Genomic DNA, 16,300 nt, shown 5'->3' on the forward strand with positions numbered 1-16,300 from the left:
ATCAACATTTTTCAAAATATCTTCTTTTGTGTTCTGCAGAAGAAAGAAAGTCATTCAGGTTTGAAATGACAAGAGGGCGTGTAAACAATGACAGAATTTTCATTTTGAAGGTGAACTATTCCTTTAAAAATGTATCTCCGGGTGATACCTAAAAAGATGATTAAACATCAAATTTAGTCGAGACAAGAGCGTGAAAATCTTCCAGTCCTGCCATTAAATCAGGTGAAGGTAATGAATGCTTAATCTGTTGTGTAATTACATTTGGTTTGAAGCTTTCAATTCCTCTTTCCTCCTTGAGGAAGATTATTTCAAACACTAGAACAACTCTCTCAGATATACAGTAAGCGTGCAGGACGCTGTATCTAATCAATCTGACAGCAATATTTTCTGCGGTGTGATTATATTGAAACAAATATCCGAGTACACAGCATCCATATCCAGCACATTACAGATACAGAGATGCAGTTTATTATGCAGTGAATTATAAAGCTTTATGACAGCACCGCGGCACGAGCCAAACTCTGGAACGGTTGGCAGAGACATGTGGCCATCTATGGTAAACGATAACAAAAAAACAAACGCAGGCTGGCACATGACCGTGTTTAACTATGAAAGTGTACACATGCCAGGCTCAGGTAACTCTGCCACATGCACAGAGTAAAAATATCTCTTCTACCATTCCTCAAGGACAAAAGGGGTATTTATTTCAGTAATGTCTCTGAGAGGCAAAGGTGATATTTATATGGAACGTGTTTTAAACACAAGAACACAATCTGTGTGTATGCTCCATAAAAACTGTGTACGTATCTGGACATCTATCAAGGTTATAGTCGAGACAAGCCTTGCTAACTGATCTTGTTTTTACTCCCTGATAAGACTTTTTCAAAAATGCCCTCAGCCCAAATAATGTAAACATATTCCTCCAGGTATTCCTTCTCTATTTTCCAGATTATCCTCTTTAAATGTGTTGCCAGTAATGGTAGCCACTGCGACATTCACATTATCATTTCCAACCATGACAGTCGTACAATTTATGTAATATCTGGAAAGATAAAATCATAATAATATGTTCTGTGCAGCTCAAATCTCACAGAGCTTTTCCTCAAAAAAGTAACAAAAAATCAGTGGAACCAAGCTGGAAAGCTGACATGTAAAAGAGAAACTGTTCCATGACACAATAGCTCTCCTGAGCTCTGAAGAGTGTGGCATTACGGGCTCTTGAAATAATGAAAAGATGGAGTGTGGGGGTGCCTGTGTATATTAGCAGCACAGTAGATGTTGACATGACACCAGTCCAGCTCAGACTTATTTTGGCTGCTGGGAGTTTCCAGGCACGGATGAGGCCCAGAGCTCCTGGACCTGATCTGAAAAGGAATGGAGGGAGAGAGAGAAACTGAAAGAGAAGAAAGGAAGCCCACATTCCAGCATGGCGGTGCAAAAGTCTGCAAAACAGCTCTACCCGTCTCACTATATTATTTATCCTTACTTTGCAAAAACGATGTTCAATACACAGCGAGTATGTTTGTGAGGAAATGTCAAGGAAATTATACAAAATAATAAACAGCTGATGACTAAAAGGTTGTTTTTCCACTCAAAGGGGCAAAGAGCAGTTTACTGTATGAAATGGAATAACATTGGGAATCTTGAAACCCTAATAGGTGGTACAACCATCTAATCAACAAAGCGTTGTTCCTGTTGGGGAAAAACAGCTTAAACAGGCCTAATCTGGTTTGCAGGTTTTCCAGCCTGGTCACACTGGTGTTGTTCATTGAGAGACCATAACTAACCACCCGAATGCCAACTAGACCAGTTTAAACCAGCAAAGACCAGTAACCATCTTAGGTCGTTTTAAGGCATTTATTTAGTGTATCATTCACATTTTGACAATCCCTATCTCACACATACAGATCCCAAAGCTTTCTGTCACATAGAGTATACTGCTTGGTAATATCCCTTCCATAAATCCTTTCTTTCTCAAACCCATTCTCTCTCTTAACTCCATTCTCATCTCATTCTCTCTCTTTTACTCTATTTCTATGTAATCCATTCTTTTCCTCTTTATCGCCCTCAGACCCTTCCCCCTCTTTTTTCTCATAAACTGAGGAACGGTCTGTGAATGAGCAGTAAATTGCTTGCCCTCTCAGTTCAAACCTAATTCACATGGCAGTTGAGCAGATTACCTGCCCAGTCAACAGGGCACGGGGCGCAGGGCACGATCGGGAGCTTTCTCCCGGACTCAATGAACACCATCCGCCTGTCCATCAACAGTCCAACATACGCACATTCATATTCTCTCTTGCATATTCTCTCTCTAATGCACATTGTGCACAACAGTTTCAAACCACCTGACTAGACCGAGTCCATGACCGACAGTTTCAAATAAGGTTCTTATGCTTTAATAATGCTACCAGGTTAAAAACCTGGTAGCATTTTTATATTATTTTTATAAAAAAATAAAAATAAATATGATTTCCTGGTCCAGGAAAAGAAGGAAATCCTAAAGTCCTGCTAGGAATCCTTAATTTTACAACACTTTCAAGGTCAAAACCAAAACACAACATTAAACTAACATTGCAGAAACAATTCTAAGGAAATAAACACTATGCATTAGACCTATCGAGCAGGCAAAAGTTGTTTATACACACAAAAAAGTAAAGAGCTTTCAATTGTACATTATAAAAATGTTTTGTCAGGTAATCTTAAAATTGTGATATGGTAACAAAAGACGACATCAGAAGAATTTATTAATGGTTAGCTCCTGAAGTAATCTGCTTTTTGCCCCATTTTACAGTGAATGAGAAGGAATACAGCAAAAACTGATCTTTTAAAAGGTAAAAAGACATTGTTAATCCAGATATTCCGGTTTTAGCCACATCAGATCTCCAGCCTCTGAAACCCTAGGAGTCACCATCCATCGATAAATTCCAACACCAGGAAGAACACAGGTAGGAAGCCCAGATGGCAAATTTTTGTCAGTACAGAACAAGGCCGCAAGGTTGGTTACTTTCATTTGTTGCCAAAACCAGCACTGACCCACGAACCACATGGATGAACACGGGTCCTCCACCTGCTACGTAAATTAAAGACCTTGATAAATGCTGCCTCCACCTGAAACCCATCATTTCCCTGCTTCAGTGCATAGCAAGACCCACCGTCCACCTGTGCCGAAGCTCGCTTTGATCAACAGAGCATGACCACACTACCCATCACCTAAGTAACCAACTCAAAGAGACTAATCTTACATATTGAAGCATAAAATACCAGGATTTTAAAGTTTGCACCAAACACATACCTGTTAGAAGAAAAAGCTGTTAATAACATGCAAACGAAAGCCCAGCAAGGTTTTCGATCAGGAAATAATATGTAAATATTAATATGAATGTCCAGCATCTACAGCTACATAGAAAGCCAGCTGTGGCACTGTAATGTTTACTGATGAGTTTGCCGTGGCTGTCTGGAAGCATTCCGGAGATCATGCTGAGATTGTTATACAGCATTCTGAGTGGACTACAGGAGGTACATATTCTTATAGCACATAAACAGGCTAATAGCTACTCCCTACTGAGACTTAAGATCTTTGCACATACAGTCCGAAATTTTCGTATGCGTTTCATATTTGGCGCTCGTTTGTACGGAGTCTCTGGATTGCATTAAAACGCCTCTCAAAATGCTTGCTACGGATGCGAAAAACGCAGAAAATCGAACCCAGTCCGATTCTGTTTATGACGGACGAAAATATCGGAGGCAGTGTGTAAATGTGATTGACACAACGTGAGGTCATATTTATTTTTTAACTTGTGGAAATTTCGGACGCAAATTTCAGACTCAATGTGCAATGGCTTTTACACACACACAGACAGACACACAAGACCATGTTAAAGGGAACCCGGTGTATAGAGAGATGTATGGCTTAATGCGTTGTAATAGCCTTACACTACTAACATTTGTCGTTAGAAACACATAAAATATTTTCAGTTCTTAAAAAAACCCTAAATGTAATACTCATTTTAACCTAAGGAGGCCGCCATGTTCTTTTTCGATGACGTAAACTGGTTGCACGCACAGCTAGGCAGCCAAACTAAACACCGACACACTAATCAGTTCTTCAGTAAATATAAGGTTCTGTAGGATAATATATATATATATATATATATATATGTGTGTGTAACAATGTTCACAGCAAGGAAGAAGGAGGAGGGAACCGGCGAACGTTGAACAACAAAACTTTAATAAAATAAACAAACAACAAAACGAAAGTAAAATGCCGGCAGCTCCCTCACGGTCGACTGCAGTCACACATAATAAAACATAAGGTAAAGTCCAGGCCTGGTTCTCTCTCGTCCTTTACTGTTGTCGCTCCTCCTTTTATATCATGCTAAAAGAAGAAAGAAAGACGCTATTTGGTGTATTTTCCTACATTTTAATATTGTTTGTCAGAAACAACACAAGCATGCATATTAATAACCAAAATCATTTCGAATTGATCATATACACGATGTTTTAGCCATTATACAATGCATTTTATCCAGATTTTGACTTTTTGATGTTGATTTATCAACATCAGTAGCCTAACGTTATTGTCTCCCTCGGTCATTAGCTGACGGGGGCTAATCTTCACGTGTGCTCTAATACAGAAATAACCAATAATAACCAAACCGCAAGCATTATTATTGTGTCAGTATATCAGTATATTCTCATAATGTATAAAGTATACGATTATGGTGGATGCTGATGTCTTAAATAGTCTTAAATGTCTCAAAGGCGGTAGTTTAAAGCTATCATTTAATACAGGCTCACCTTGAACAGACGTCTAATACTGAACGCGTTCTTCTTTTATGGCTGGCCGGCTGGCTTGTGTCAAGAGGACATACCGCCACCTACTGTCCCTGAGTGTTTGTATATCTGATCTTATGTTTTACGTGTCATATTTTACTGTTATATATGGAAAACGTGTGTGCTTCGCTGTTGCGAAAGAGAACAGGCTTAGGTCACAACCATTTGACATCACGGATTCTGACGCAAAAAAATGGCAGCCTCCATGTAAAAATATTTTTTCAAAGTTTATGAATACTGTGACAGTTACACTGTTTTTTTATTTCACAATTATAAAGTAAATGCCATTGTTCATATATTAAGCCATACATCGCTCTATACCCAGGGATCCTTTTAAAGAACAAGATCAGCATATACGTATGTGTATAAAAATGTATGTGTATAAAAATAATCAAGACTACACGGTTATTGAGGCCCAAACAATTTACAAAAAAACATTCATTTTATTTATTTTGTTTTCTCTTTTTTGGACAATGTGTCACAAACAAAATTCAAGTGTAGGAAAGCAGAGGGAGTTTGTTACCATTGTTGCTCTAAAGGCAATATTTTAAATAATAAATAATTTATATAAATGTATGTATGTATAATTATTACAATATTTGTAGCAATACCCTGATATCAATAATTGTGTTTTTTAATAATGCCGCTGTACTTCCCAAACCTTGGGAAGTCCAAACTCGCTGTTTTTCAGGAAATGGAAAAAACACTGTACTTTTAAAATGATTAAATATCGTGACAAGCACTTTTTAATACTTTTTATTGGTTAGATATTTGCAAAACACAGTGACAAACATAAAGGGTGACTAATAATAATGACTTATGGCAAAAAACTAAAATCAAGAAAAATTGAGATTCAATGTTTCAGAAGCACAGCAGTGATTTCAAGATTATTGTCAATACCAGACACCCCAAATGAAAAGGATAACAGATTGGGGAGGAAGCGAATGATCTAAAATAAGACCATGATGTTTTTTATGTGTGTCTTTGTGAATGAACTGCTGGCGACTTTTTTTAACTTTTTTTAGCTACAAAATCTGGTGAGATCGAAAGCCAATCTTCAAAATCAATTTTCTTTCACATCAAGCTTCTTTGTTATCCATAAATGACTTTTTAGCACTTTTTAGAGTTGCAGCAAACTTTCATTATTTTTAGCGAGCGCCGTTCGTTTCTGGAACTGGCATTAAAAAGCAAACTAGCTGCGTAAAGGTCGCAGCTCTAGCGGAAAATGGGAGATGCAACACTGGGTTAGAGTCACACTGTCGCTGATGCGGCTTCACTCCAGCCCGCTGAATTGATAAAGGAGAGGGACAATGGTCTGTTGAAAGGTCACATCATAGCAGCTGTGTGAAATGCGGTCGCCCACTTCAAAACATCTCTCTTTATGACTCGCTATCCCTCATTTCCCATCACTCACTCTCTCTCTCCCTAAATCCCCAATCACACCTCACAACTTCCCATCATTGGAAAGGTCAACAGGAGGAGCAGCAACACATCTGCAATGACTTTCAATGAGATACTTCCTTGACGAAGACCAGGCTACGATGTGAGCACATGGGTGCGGAGGTGATGATGGAGGTCAGGCAAAATCAAAAAGGGCACGGTAACCCCCACCCCCAATCTATTTCAACCCTGAGTAAAATAAATTACATTAATTATGCATTGCTGTTTATCAGAGGGAAGCTGATTATAATACCATCAAGCCCCGTGTGGTAGCAAACACCGCACACCCATTTGCATGCCACCGATGACCCGGGATTGTGCCCGGAAACCTGCAATTTAGTTATTACAGTAAAAAGTTGATTAATCTGTCTGATCCATCACTTATGAAATGGAGTTCTGCAATTCCAAAGCGTACATTATAAAAACCGCCACTTTAATTTAGCAAATGTAACGCAGAGAGCAGCGGTAACCTTCACATGGATTAGCAGGGCTTCCACCAAAGATTACAGCCTCTTCATATTGCTGCACTGCGGCTTATGCACATCAAATAAGACACACACACACACGTCAATGCCACACACTCACTCAGGCATGCTCATTAGCATTGAGAGTTCCCATGTGCAAAATATCATATCATATTTCATGTGCACACTCGCACACTGACACACACACGGCTGTGGCTGGCTGATTAAGGTGCTTCACTTTAACACGTCCTTAATGAGCATCCAGACGAGGAGGTTCATTAAAACGCGGGCGAACGGTGATGATGTCATGCTCATGCGCTGCGAAGAGGATCTAGAGGACAGGACAAACAACTAATTCATCGCAACACACACACACACGGCTGGAGGAGGTTTGGTCAATGTGTCTCAATGAAAGAGACTGTCTGAGAAGATACAGCTCAGGTAACTGTTGGTTCGGTTTGATAAATGTATAAAGTGAATGTCATAAGTTGCTTTGAACAAATACAGAAGAAGGCTCTTCTCAGCCTGAATGCACCCTGCAGCATCTTCTGTAATCTTCTCTTTGTCTGTTGACCACTGGCCCCATCTCTATCTTCCTTCCCGATTGTTTATATCACTTTCTTTTTCCTCTACCACAAATTTCCATTTCTCTCCCCCTGTGCTTGCTGTTATCTTTTCTTGGACCACTTGTGGTTTCTTCTCCATTTCTGTGTCCTTAACTCCCTCCCTCCTCATTGACATTCTGCCTTTCTCCTTACCGCTTTCACCGCTCTCCTCTTTTATATGATTTTGTGCTTCTATAGAGCTCTTCATGCTTGAATCTTGTAAATCTAGTCCGATGTCTCTTTTTCTCCACCATCCCCCTCTCTCCAGGCTCCTCCTGTTCGTCTGACCCTTTCATTTCATCACTCATCACTGCCAAGCTCTGCATTTCAGATGGCGATCAATTCACTGCATGCAGACTGCATGGGATTAACTTAACTGAGCGAGACTGGACGGGACTGGACTAACTAAATTAGTTGGGTTTTATCCGAGTTGACCGAGACTACACTAGGGCTGGGCAGGGTTTGGCTGATCTGGACTGTATGGCCTTAGATAAGACTGGGTTTAGGTTGATGGTTAACTGTCTCTGTCAGGTTCACTCACTGATAAGTACAGTTGCCTTCCCTTCACCCCACCCTGCCCAATCATGAGACGACCATGTGTCATTGATGAAGCGCCATTAATACATCCACGTCACACATCAGACAACTGATTTACAACGATGGTGATGGGACGATTTGGCACCAGCAATGGCAAAACCACAGATGCATTGCACACATTGAACTAACTCACTCTCTCTCTTTATCTAACTTTCACTCTCACAGCTGCATTATAATGTGGATCCACATCCGATTTCAGCGGCCATCGCATATGCACAAAAAACCATTTCTCTCCGTCTCCAAACACAATCACTTGCAAAATATGAAAATAAGATATGCAACGTTTTACACATCCACATAATCTCCATCCGCAGACATGTGCACGTATTCCTCCCTCCCCCTTCCAATGCTGATGGCGGAGATTTACAGAGCTATGAAACAAAAGAGCAGGTTATGCAGAGTTCACATCATCATATGGTGAAAAAGCCTTCGTTTCATTAACAACAGTGTACGCGAACCACATAGATCCGTGAGTTAAACAGCAACATTAGGGAACACTAGTTAGGGGCACACGGGACAGACCTGCTATACTCATCTGTCACAAAATGTTACAGATTAAATGCGTAACACACTGGGGTCAATTGGGGGGTGTTGTAACTTGTTTACAGGGGATGTGTTTACCTGACTCTCACAGGTCCCATGAGGATGAGGTGGGGATGGGGGGATGAGAGCAGTCGTCCTCAATGCAGACAACGACAGGGTGAGTAAAACGACACTAGTTTTTAAAATCAGATGGGGCCTACTTAAATTTCACTAGGAGTATGTCCCCTACTGCTGCAAGAATAACACTAAAGCGCTTCGCTACAAAAGATACGCATAAGAAGAAATGCACTAAATAACTCATTTTAAAAGGGTTATCTTGACCCTGACCTGACCAGAGCCTTTTTTTCTTGTGTTTGCATACGCATTATTGCAGATCAGGGTTGCCAAGTCCTCTAATTTTAAACTGTTGCTGAGTGTTGTTTCTTATAGCTCAGGTTAAAGGTGGAAGGATTTTGTTCATCAACGGTCATTTTTAAAGTAAAATAATTGTATTTATGAAAACAGAATGTGTTTATGAATACTACTATACAGTGATTATGAAATGATGTAAAATGGGTTACAGTGAAAATATAAATTAGGATGGCATAGTTTGAGTTTTGGTATTTAGGCTGGGGTCGTTGGCCTCATTTTGATTGGTCTTTGGGCTGACTTTGTTACGCAGATCTGGCAACCCTGTTGCAGTTAGACAGAACCCAATAGATGGAATGCTGGCATAAAAACGCAACGCTTTGGCAGGATGCAAGACAGATCGAAAACGGGCCAAAAACGTCCGTCTGACTGCACATGACTTGCACTGCAGTGGAAATAAAGAGAAAACTTAAGGAAGCACGTGAACCTTCACAGTAACAAGCACTGAAGAACCGTGTGCAACCGATCAAGAGATGAAACTCGGAAGAACAAAGAAGCTGGCAGTGTTTCAAGCTATATTCAGAGAAAATGAGCATTTTATCTAAGAGATCTGCTTGTTTGCTTGCCCACAGACTTGCACATATTCACAGCGCACAAAACCGCAAATTCCACACGGTGCATACTTTTCCCACACTACATCAGCAAGAGATTTTCCTTCACTCCCCCTGCCTCTCTCAGGCCTTCACACGACTATACGTGCACATACACACTTACAAACACAGTGGCATCTGGTGATTGATATAGATCAGTACAAGAATGTGAGCTGTGTCCAAACTCACACTGCGTTTCATTTTTCACCAGTGTAAATATTTCTCCTAATTTACACTTGGATTCCTTCAGGTTCTGCAGCTCAACTAGTAAAACACTACATGAGCAACACCAAGGTCCCCAGAGAACCCACGTGTTAGTCTGCACTCTCTCATGTTTCAAGGATCTGATCCTTGTCACAAACCTCTCAATGCCCTATGGAAATGACAAATAAAGTGACAGCAAAAATGTGTGCAAATGTGTCATTTACACAACCTCATGTCATTCCAAACCTGTATGACTTTCTTTTGCAGAACACAAAAGATATTTTGAAGAACACTGGTAAGCACACAACAATGGCTCCCATTGACTTCCACTGTATGGATACAAAAGACATTTCTCAAAATAAATGCATTAGTGTTCCACAGAACAGAGTCCTATACAGGCTGTTTATAAATGATGACAGAATTTTTATTTTGGGTGAACTCTCCCTTTAAGATGAGCGCAGAATATTTATATTACTTATTACTTATATTACTTTATACATACATTGCATTGCAACGTTTACAGTATTTATATAAAAATGTAAAAATGAAAAGTTACTTGTCAAAAAACTCCTGAGGGGATAGTGACATTATTATTTACATTGCCATTCATGATACACACACCTGCAGCTGTTTATGCATAAATATGTAAACTCTCAGCGATAAACAAATGAGCATGTCAGCTGGTTGCTGGATTAAGATGCCTCCAGTGAGTGTTCGTAAGCAAGTAACAGTCATCCCTAATAACTAAAAATGCTAGAAATGACCAAGTCAAGAACATTAAGGTGTAGCTGCGTATAGTAATAAGTGTTAATTAACTACGCCAGCAAATGTTCAGTGAGAACAGCAATTCGTTTTTCGAGCCCGTGTTTGCCGATGCAAGGTATGTGAAGCATTACACGATATCATCAGCGATCTCTGTCTGTTTCCTACGAGTTCCTCTGCCAATGAAACTCGTCAAGTGGGATACGTGGCAGTCTGGTGGCCTCTAGTTGCCAGGGCAACCCACACAAATAGCAAAAAGTCTGTATCGGATGATTGAAATGCACAGGCTCACCTCAGCCAACAGTATAAATATGTATGTAAAGTATCATCTATGACAAGCACCAAATGTCAGGCGTCTGAGAGTTATCTAGCAACGACCAGCGAACTCGTTCCCCACCGGGGTCTGGTTTAACCTCTTGCGGTGGAACGGTGCAGAGACAGAAGGACAGCGGTGGGGAATAAGTGCATGCTCGCTGCCAAAGCATTGCACGCTCTCTGGGAGCCATCCAGGGGACGCGATAAAGATCTAAAGCCGGGACAAATGACGTTAACAGCTAAACATTACAAGTCATCAATATGTATGAAGCTGAGCATGTGTAGAACTTATGAATTTATGTATTGAAGGATGTATGCATGCATCCATACCGGCAAACAGAATTCATGTGCATATAAATGGAGATCCATCCCGGCACATCCACACAGAAAAAGGATCAGTGGCTGAAATCTACAAAGATTTGTTTAAAAGCTGTTTAAATGCATTTCAGGTGACTGGCAGGTGGTGAACGCTTCCAAAGTGGGTATCAATGATGCTTTGATATGACAGTATTCTGTTCCTGGCAATGGTTTGTTTGCAAAAAAAAAACACATCACAAAACACTATTTTTGGAGAAAAATGTAGGATAATTAATAGAGAAAAACAAACAGAGGGACTTTGTCTAAAATAAAAAAAAACATTGGCTTTGATATCAGGATGAATGGAGACATACCGGAAATCTTAAAATGTCATCAATGAGGGAGAAAAAATTATAAAGCTTGACAATTTTTACAGATTATTTAATTTATTACATTAAAGATTCTGAAGAAAAGCATTAATAACTGGCACTGGTAAACGTTGTTCAATAAGAACGAGACATACATTAAGAAAATTAATGGGGTCAGTTTTGATTTCATATCCACTTTAAGTCAATAATAGAATGGAAAGATAAATAAAGCAAAGTGGGACCCAATTCTGGTGTCCATGCAGTTTACCTACTAAGTGTGCATGATGGAAACAGGCTGCAGATGGGACAATAGACTAGTTTACTATTGGACTTGTTAGCTTTTGCTTTCTAGGTGACATCTGTTGGTCTCAGGTAAACTGAATCATACCAGTTGCATGGAGATGAACGAGAGGAGCGAACCAGATTCTCATCTGCGTGGCAAAACAGCTGTTGTGAACAAGCTTGATCGCCCCAGGCAAGAACACAGCAATCTGGTTTCTGTTTGTTGAAAATGGTGTGAGACGTAAATGCTGATGTGACGTGGAGTCTGAACTAATGCAATTCTTTGTCATTGCCTGAGTGTTACCGTAGCCAAAGAGTTCAAAATGGACATCACAGAAATCGACTTCCAAAATACTTTTTCTTACTAAAAATTAAAGACCAAATGCAAATATAATTTCTACTACTACTTCATTAAGATGGCACCTCTAAAACTGCACTAGGGAATTCTATGGGCAAACTGCCAAGACATGCAAATTAACCTCATTCCTCCCACAAGGATCTGCTATGTTGTCTGTGAGCGTCATCTACCTCCACAGCTCTGTTTTGAAATCCACAGATTTTTTCCACCTAATTTCAGCCAGCAAGAACAAAACGTTAAATCTGGTTACAGAGTGTTGAAATGAGACCAGACGCAGCAGGTCTCACAGATTGAGACTCAGCTCTGAGTTGGGCTGCTTTTGGAAGAAACAGGTACATTGTAAAAAAAAATCTTGCCTCGTGATGCCATTAAGATAAGAATCCAAAAAGCATAAGAATCCAAATAACACAACACCATCCTCTAACTTATTTAAGAGTGTTAGCACATTATTCTTTCACCCTTACTTTAAACTGCACCTCTTTAGCTGGATAAATGATCAAATTCTGCATTTACTTCTGAAGCCTATTTGTGCCTTTATTTCTGACGCTAAACAGCACACAACCTTCAACTTGAGTTCATGGACTGGAGTTCAGGACCGTTTCAAAAAACAAGTGAGACTTACACGCAGACAGCATTTTGGGCACTGGTGTCGCGTGCAGAATTTCGGGCACCACGGGAACGCCCCATACGATGCCCAAATGCTGCTGACAGGTAATTACAGGTTTTGAGACACAGCTAATGTGATGTCCGAGTTGGCATTAAAGTATACAAAATTCAGTTTCACTAAAGTCTTGAGTAGCTTTAAGGTTACTTTATAACAAATGACATCGCTTGCGTCTCTACACCAATATGAAGTTGCGTAATTCCGTTTGAGAAACTACAGGGTAATTAGTAAAACCATGGTAACCACAAATTTACCACAATCTCATTTTAGCAACACCATGCAGTTTAACCACGACATTTGTAGTAAAACTAGCATTACAAATACTAATCAATCCGCCAAAACATGATACACGTTTACTATAAAACCACCACGGGTAACGTTATGCTTAAAATGTTATTTGTAAACGCAAATAACACACACGACTAAGATATTTGTAATCGCAAATAACACACACGACTAAGATTAGTTAATGTCTAACATTTGTTCACCAAATACATTGCATTTATGCCAAACAGTTAACTTTTTTACATCGCGGTTTATCAAATCAGTAGTGCTAACTTACCGGTACAGACATGTTCAGCTCCTGCTTTCAAATCCACTACAGAGCTTGATGCTGATTTTATGCGGACCCGTTTCTTTCGCTCTATCGTTTTTCAGCAGAAAACATCAATTTCTGTTGTCTGTCTTCTCTCGACGTCCCTCTATTCCATGATGTCTATATAGTGAGGTCTCGGTCTGGTGAGAAGTTTGATGCAAATGTTTCTGATGCGTACGGTCAAGAAACGCTGCGCAATGGGTTTAAAGAGCCCAGTTTCAGTCCGCCTTTGCTGGGGATCTGACGTTAGCCTTCATTAAACTGCTGGGCTCGTTTTAAAGCACTTCTTCACGCGCTTTTTCCCGTGGAGGAGAACGACCTGTCTTCTGTATGTCTGTATTGCGGTGGTGAACACTGACACTTCATAGCACAGCGAAACAACGCTCGCTCGCGCTCGCGTCTCTCTCTCTCTCTCTCTCTCTCTCTCTCTCTCTCTCTCACTCTCTCTCTGATGGAATCGTCAGTTCCATTTAAAGGGATAGTCTCCTGTTAGCTGTGTGTGGAAAAACAGGGCACGTCTAGTATTATTCACCATGCACTCATAAGCTATTAACAGTAGCCTTTATTGCCTGTTGCGTGCTACTTCCCCATTGTTCTATTTCTTCAAGTGTTGTTTCCAATCCTGCAACTGTATAACTATTTTTCATTTCTCTTAAACGACAATAAACCCTTACGAAAATTGACCATGGTTATACTGAAAAACCATGGTTTTACTACAGTTAAAAAACCCCCAAAAAAACATGGTCATTGTAGTAAAACAATGGTTATCACAAAATAACCATGGTTTTGAAAACCATGTTTTTGTAAAAACCATAGTAAATGATGGTTACTGTAGTAAAACCATGGTTTTGCCCAAAGTAATCAATCCACCAAAAAAACATTTTTTTTGTACTATACTTGTACCACAAAAAAAACATGGTTAATTTTCGTAAGGGAACAATATACAGAAATTAGCAAACGTACATGACCACTTAAGTATAGTCCCTGCCAATGGTGGTAACTAAATAAACAGAATACATAAATTAAGTTTAAAAAATCCATAACCGTTTAAAGTTCCTTTACTTTAAACATATAGCATAACTACTCTGGAAGCTGCCAAACTGCTCACACAAATGTATTAAATCTATTTTTAAAACCCACACTACTGTCATGGGTTAAATCTGAATATGCTACCCTATTGTTTCGTTTTTTTTATTGATTTTAGTAAATCTTTCCAAATACCCTCTGACTGGAAATTACTGCCTTAGATTATAAAGGTTATTCAAAGTTTTTACCTAAAACTATTGTTCTACAAGATACTGATATCTAGTTTTTGGCATCCTGTAGCACTTGCTATACTTAAGATTGTAAAAAGCTTGAAGAAATGGAAATATCTTTTACTGACCACATCACACATAAAATGTAGCAATTCCCAATTAGCATGATGAAACTGCTTACACTGGTTGCAAACACTGTATCAGTCGACTTTGGCCAATCTGCATTACCAATGGTGTTTCTACCAAAAGATGCTGAAACAAAAATCTTTGGCCTTTTAAATCCGACACGGGATGTTGTTATACTGTAGGAGTGAATTCTTAATGAAGATTTAGCATATGCCTTCACAAACAGACCGATCATTGATTGTGTAGTGATAAATTGCATTTAACAACAAAAACAATAGCATTTCTCACTACCTCAGATTCTTATCTACAAAAAGAACCGTGCAGTATTTGGCAGCCAGAAATGTGTGATGACCAGAACAGTTAGTTTACAAGCGGCATCATTCCCAATGCTCCTGCAGTCAGCTCTGGCATGAGAACTGTGAACGGCTATTAATTATACGGGGCAGCTGCGTAAGGAAAGTCAAAGGTCTTTTTCTTATCTTCAGATACGTGTGAAATTGGTGCCATGGCACTATTTCCCTTCATCTGCCAACATCAATGCTGAGTAGGATAAAATTAGGATAGAAGGCCTGGCTAAACTAGTCTGCCATTAAAGATCTGAATTTGCTCGATTGAAATAAAGCCATAAACGCTGACTTAAAAATAAGCATACAAGGGCTATTTTAAATTTGCCATAAAATAGTGTTTTAATACATCAACAGCATGTCTTGCCAACCTTGTAGGCCATATACAGTGCGCTTTCCATTGCAAATGTAGAAGGAAGGCATTTTAAAGCAGCTAACGCAGGGGGTTGTAAATGCCCATCAGAGTTCTAAAGTGTCTCTTAACTATGGCGACATGGAGGTAGAGGCATCTAGAACATTTTAGCCATCTGTTATTTTAGGTTCTCATCAAAGTGATTGTTTATAATTGTCCTCTCGACAGCACCATCTATTTTTAATGTTTCTGCCCCTGTTTGAAGTCACGCACTTAGTGACAGACAGATACACATGCCTGGAGGTGAAGTTTGCGCTATATATACTACAGGAATTCTGAGCGGACACCTAAGGCCTGTCGCTCTATAAAGATCTTTTTACATCGCGCAAGGCTAAACGTCTACATCTCTATCACAGGTTTGGATAAGTGGGTTCTGACAGCAGTATTTTTTTTTGCTTTTTGAATGCAATGACAGTATTTTATACCAGGGGTTCTCAACCTTTTTGACTCCAAGGACCCCCTCATTGTATTCAACAACATTCAAAGGCCCGCTTGCGACTCACAAAAACATTTCTAAACACTGAAATATTTTAGTGCTTGACAAATGTTTATTCATTTAAAATAAATGGCCAAATAGTAAGATATATCTTGTTTTTTCAGTTTAAAAAAAAAGTTATTTCATTTTAAAATATAAGTCATCTTGAGGCCCCCTTGGAAGTCAGCTGGAGCCCACTATGGCCCCCCTGATGAGAACCACTGCATTATACACACTGCATTCCTCATATGAAGTGCCGCATGTCTAAATAATAAAACCTCTAATCAAATTTTTGATATCACACCGAAACCATCCAAGAAACAGATCCAATCATTGACAGAAAAGGAAAGATGGCAAAATGC

At 39.5% G+C, this 16,300-nt stretch overlaps 1 protein-coding gene across 1 annotated transcript in view; it reads right to left on the minus strand.

Annotated features, from left to right (window-relative positions):
• The window catches only part of bcar1 (BCAR1 scaffold protein, Cas family member), a 70,638-nt gene extending 56,903 nt beyond the window's left edge, over window positions 1–13,735 (minus strand). Inside the window, exon 1 of the mRNA XM_057348209.1 lies at window positions 13,293–13,735. Within this exon, the coding sequence (XP_057204192.1) occupies window positions 13,293–13,304 (12 nt within the window). The 5' untranslated portion in view covers window positions 13,305–13,735. The remainder of the gene's footprint in view (window positions 1–13,292) is intronic.
• Window positions 13,736–16,300: the final 2,565 nt, after the last annotated feature.

This window comes from Triplophysa rosa, linkage group LG12 (assembly GCF_024868665.1).
Source record: "Triplophysa rosa linkage group LG12, Trosa_1v2, whole genome shotgun sequence".
In the NCBI taxonomy this organism is placed as follows: Eukaryota; Metazoa; Chordata; class Actinopteri; order Cypriniformes; family Nemacheilidae; genus Triplophysa; species Triplophysa rosa.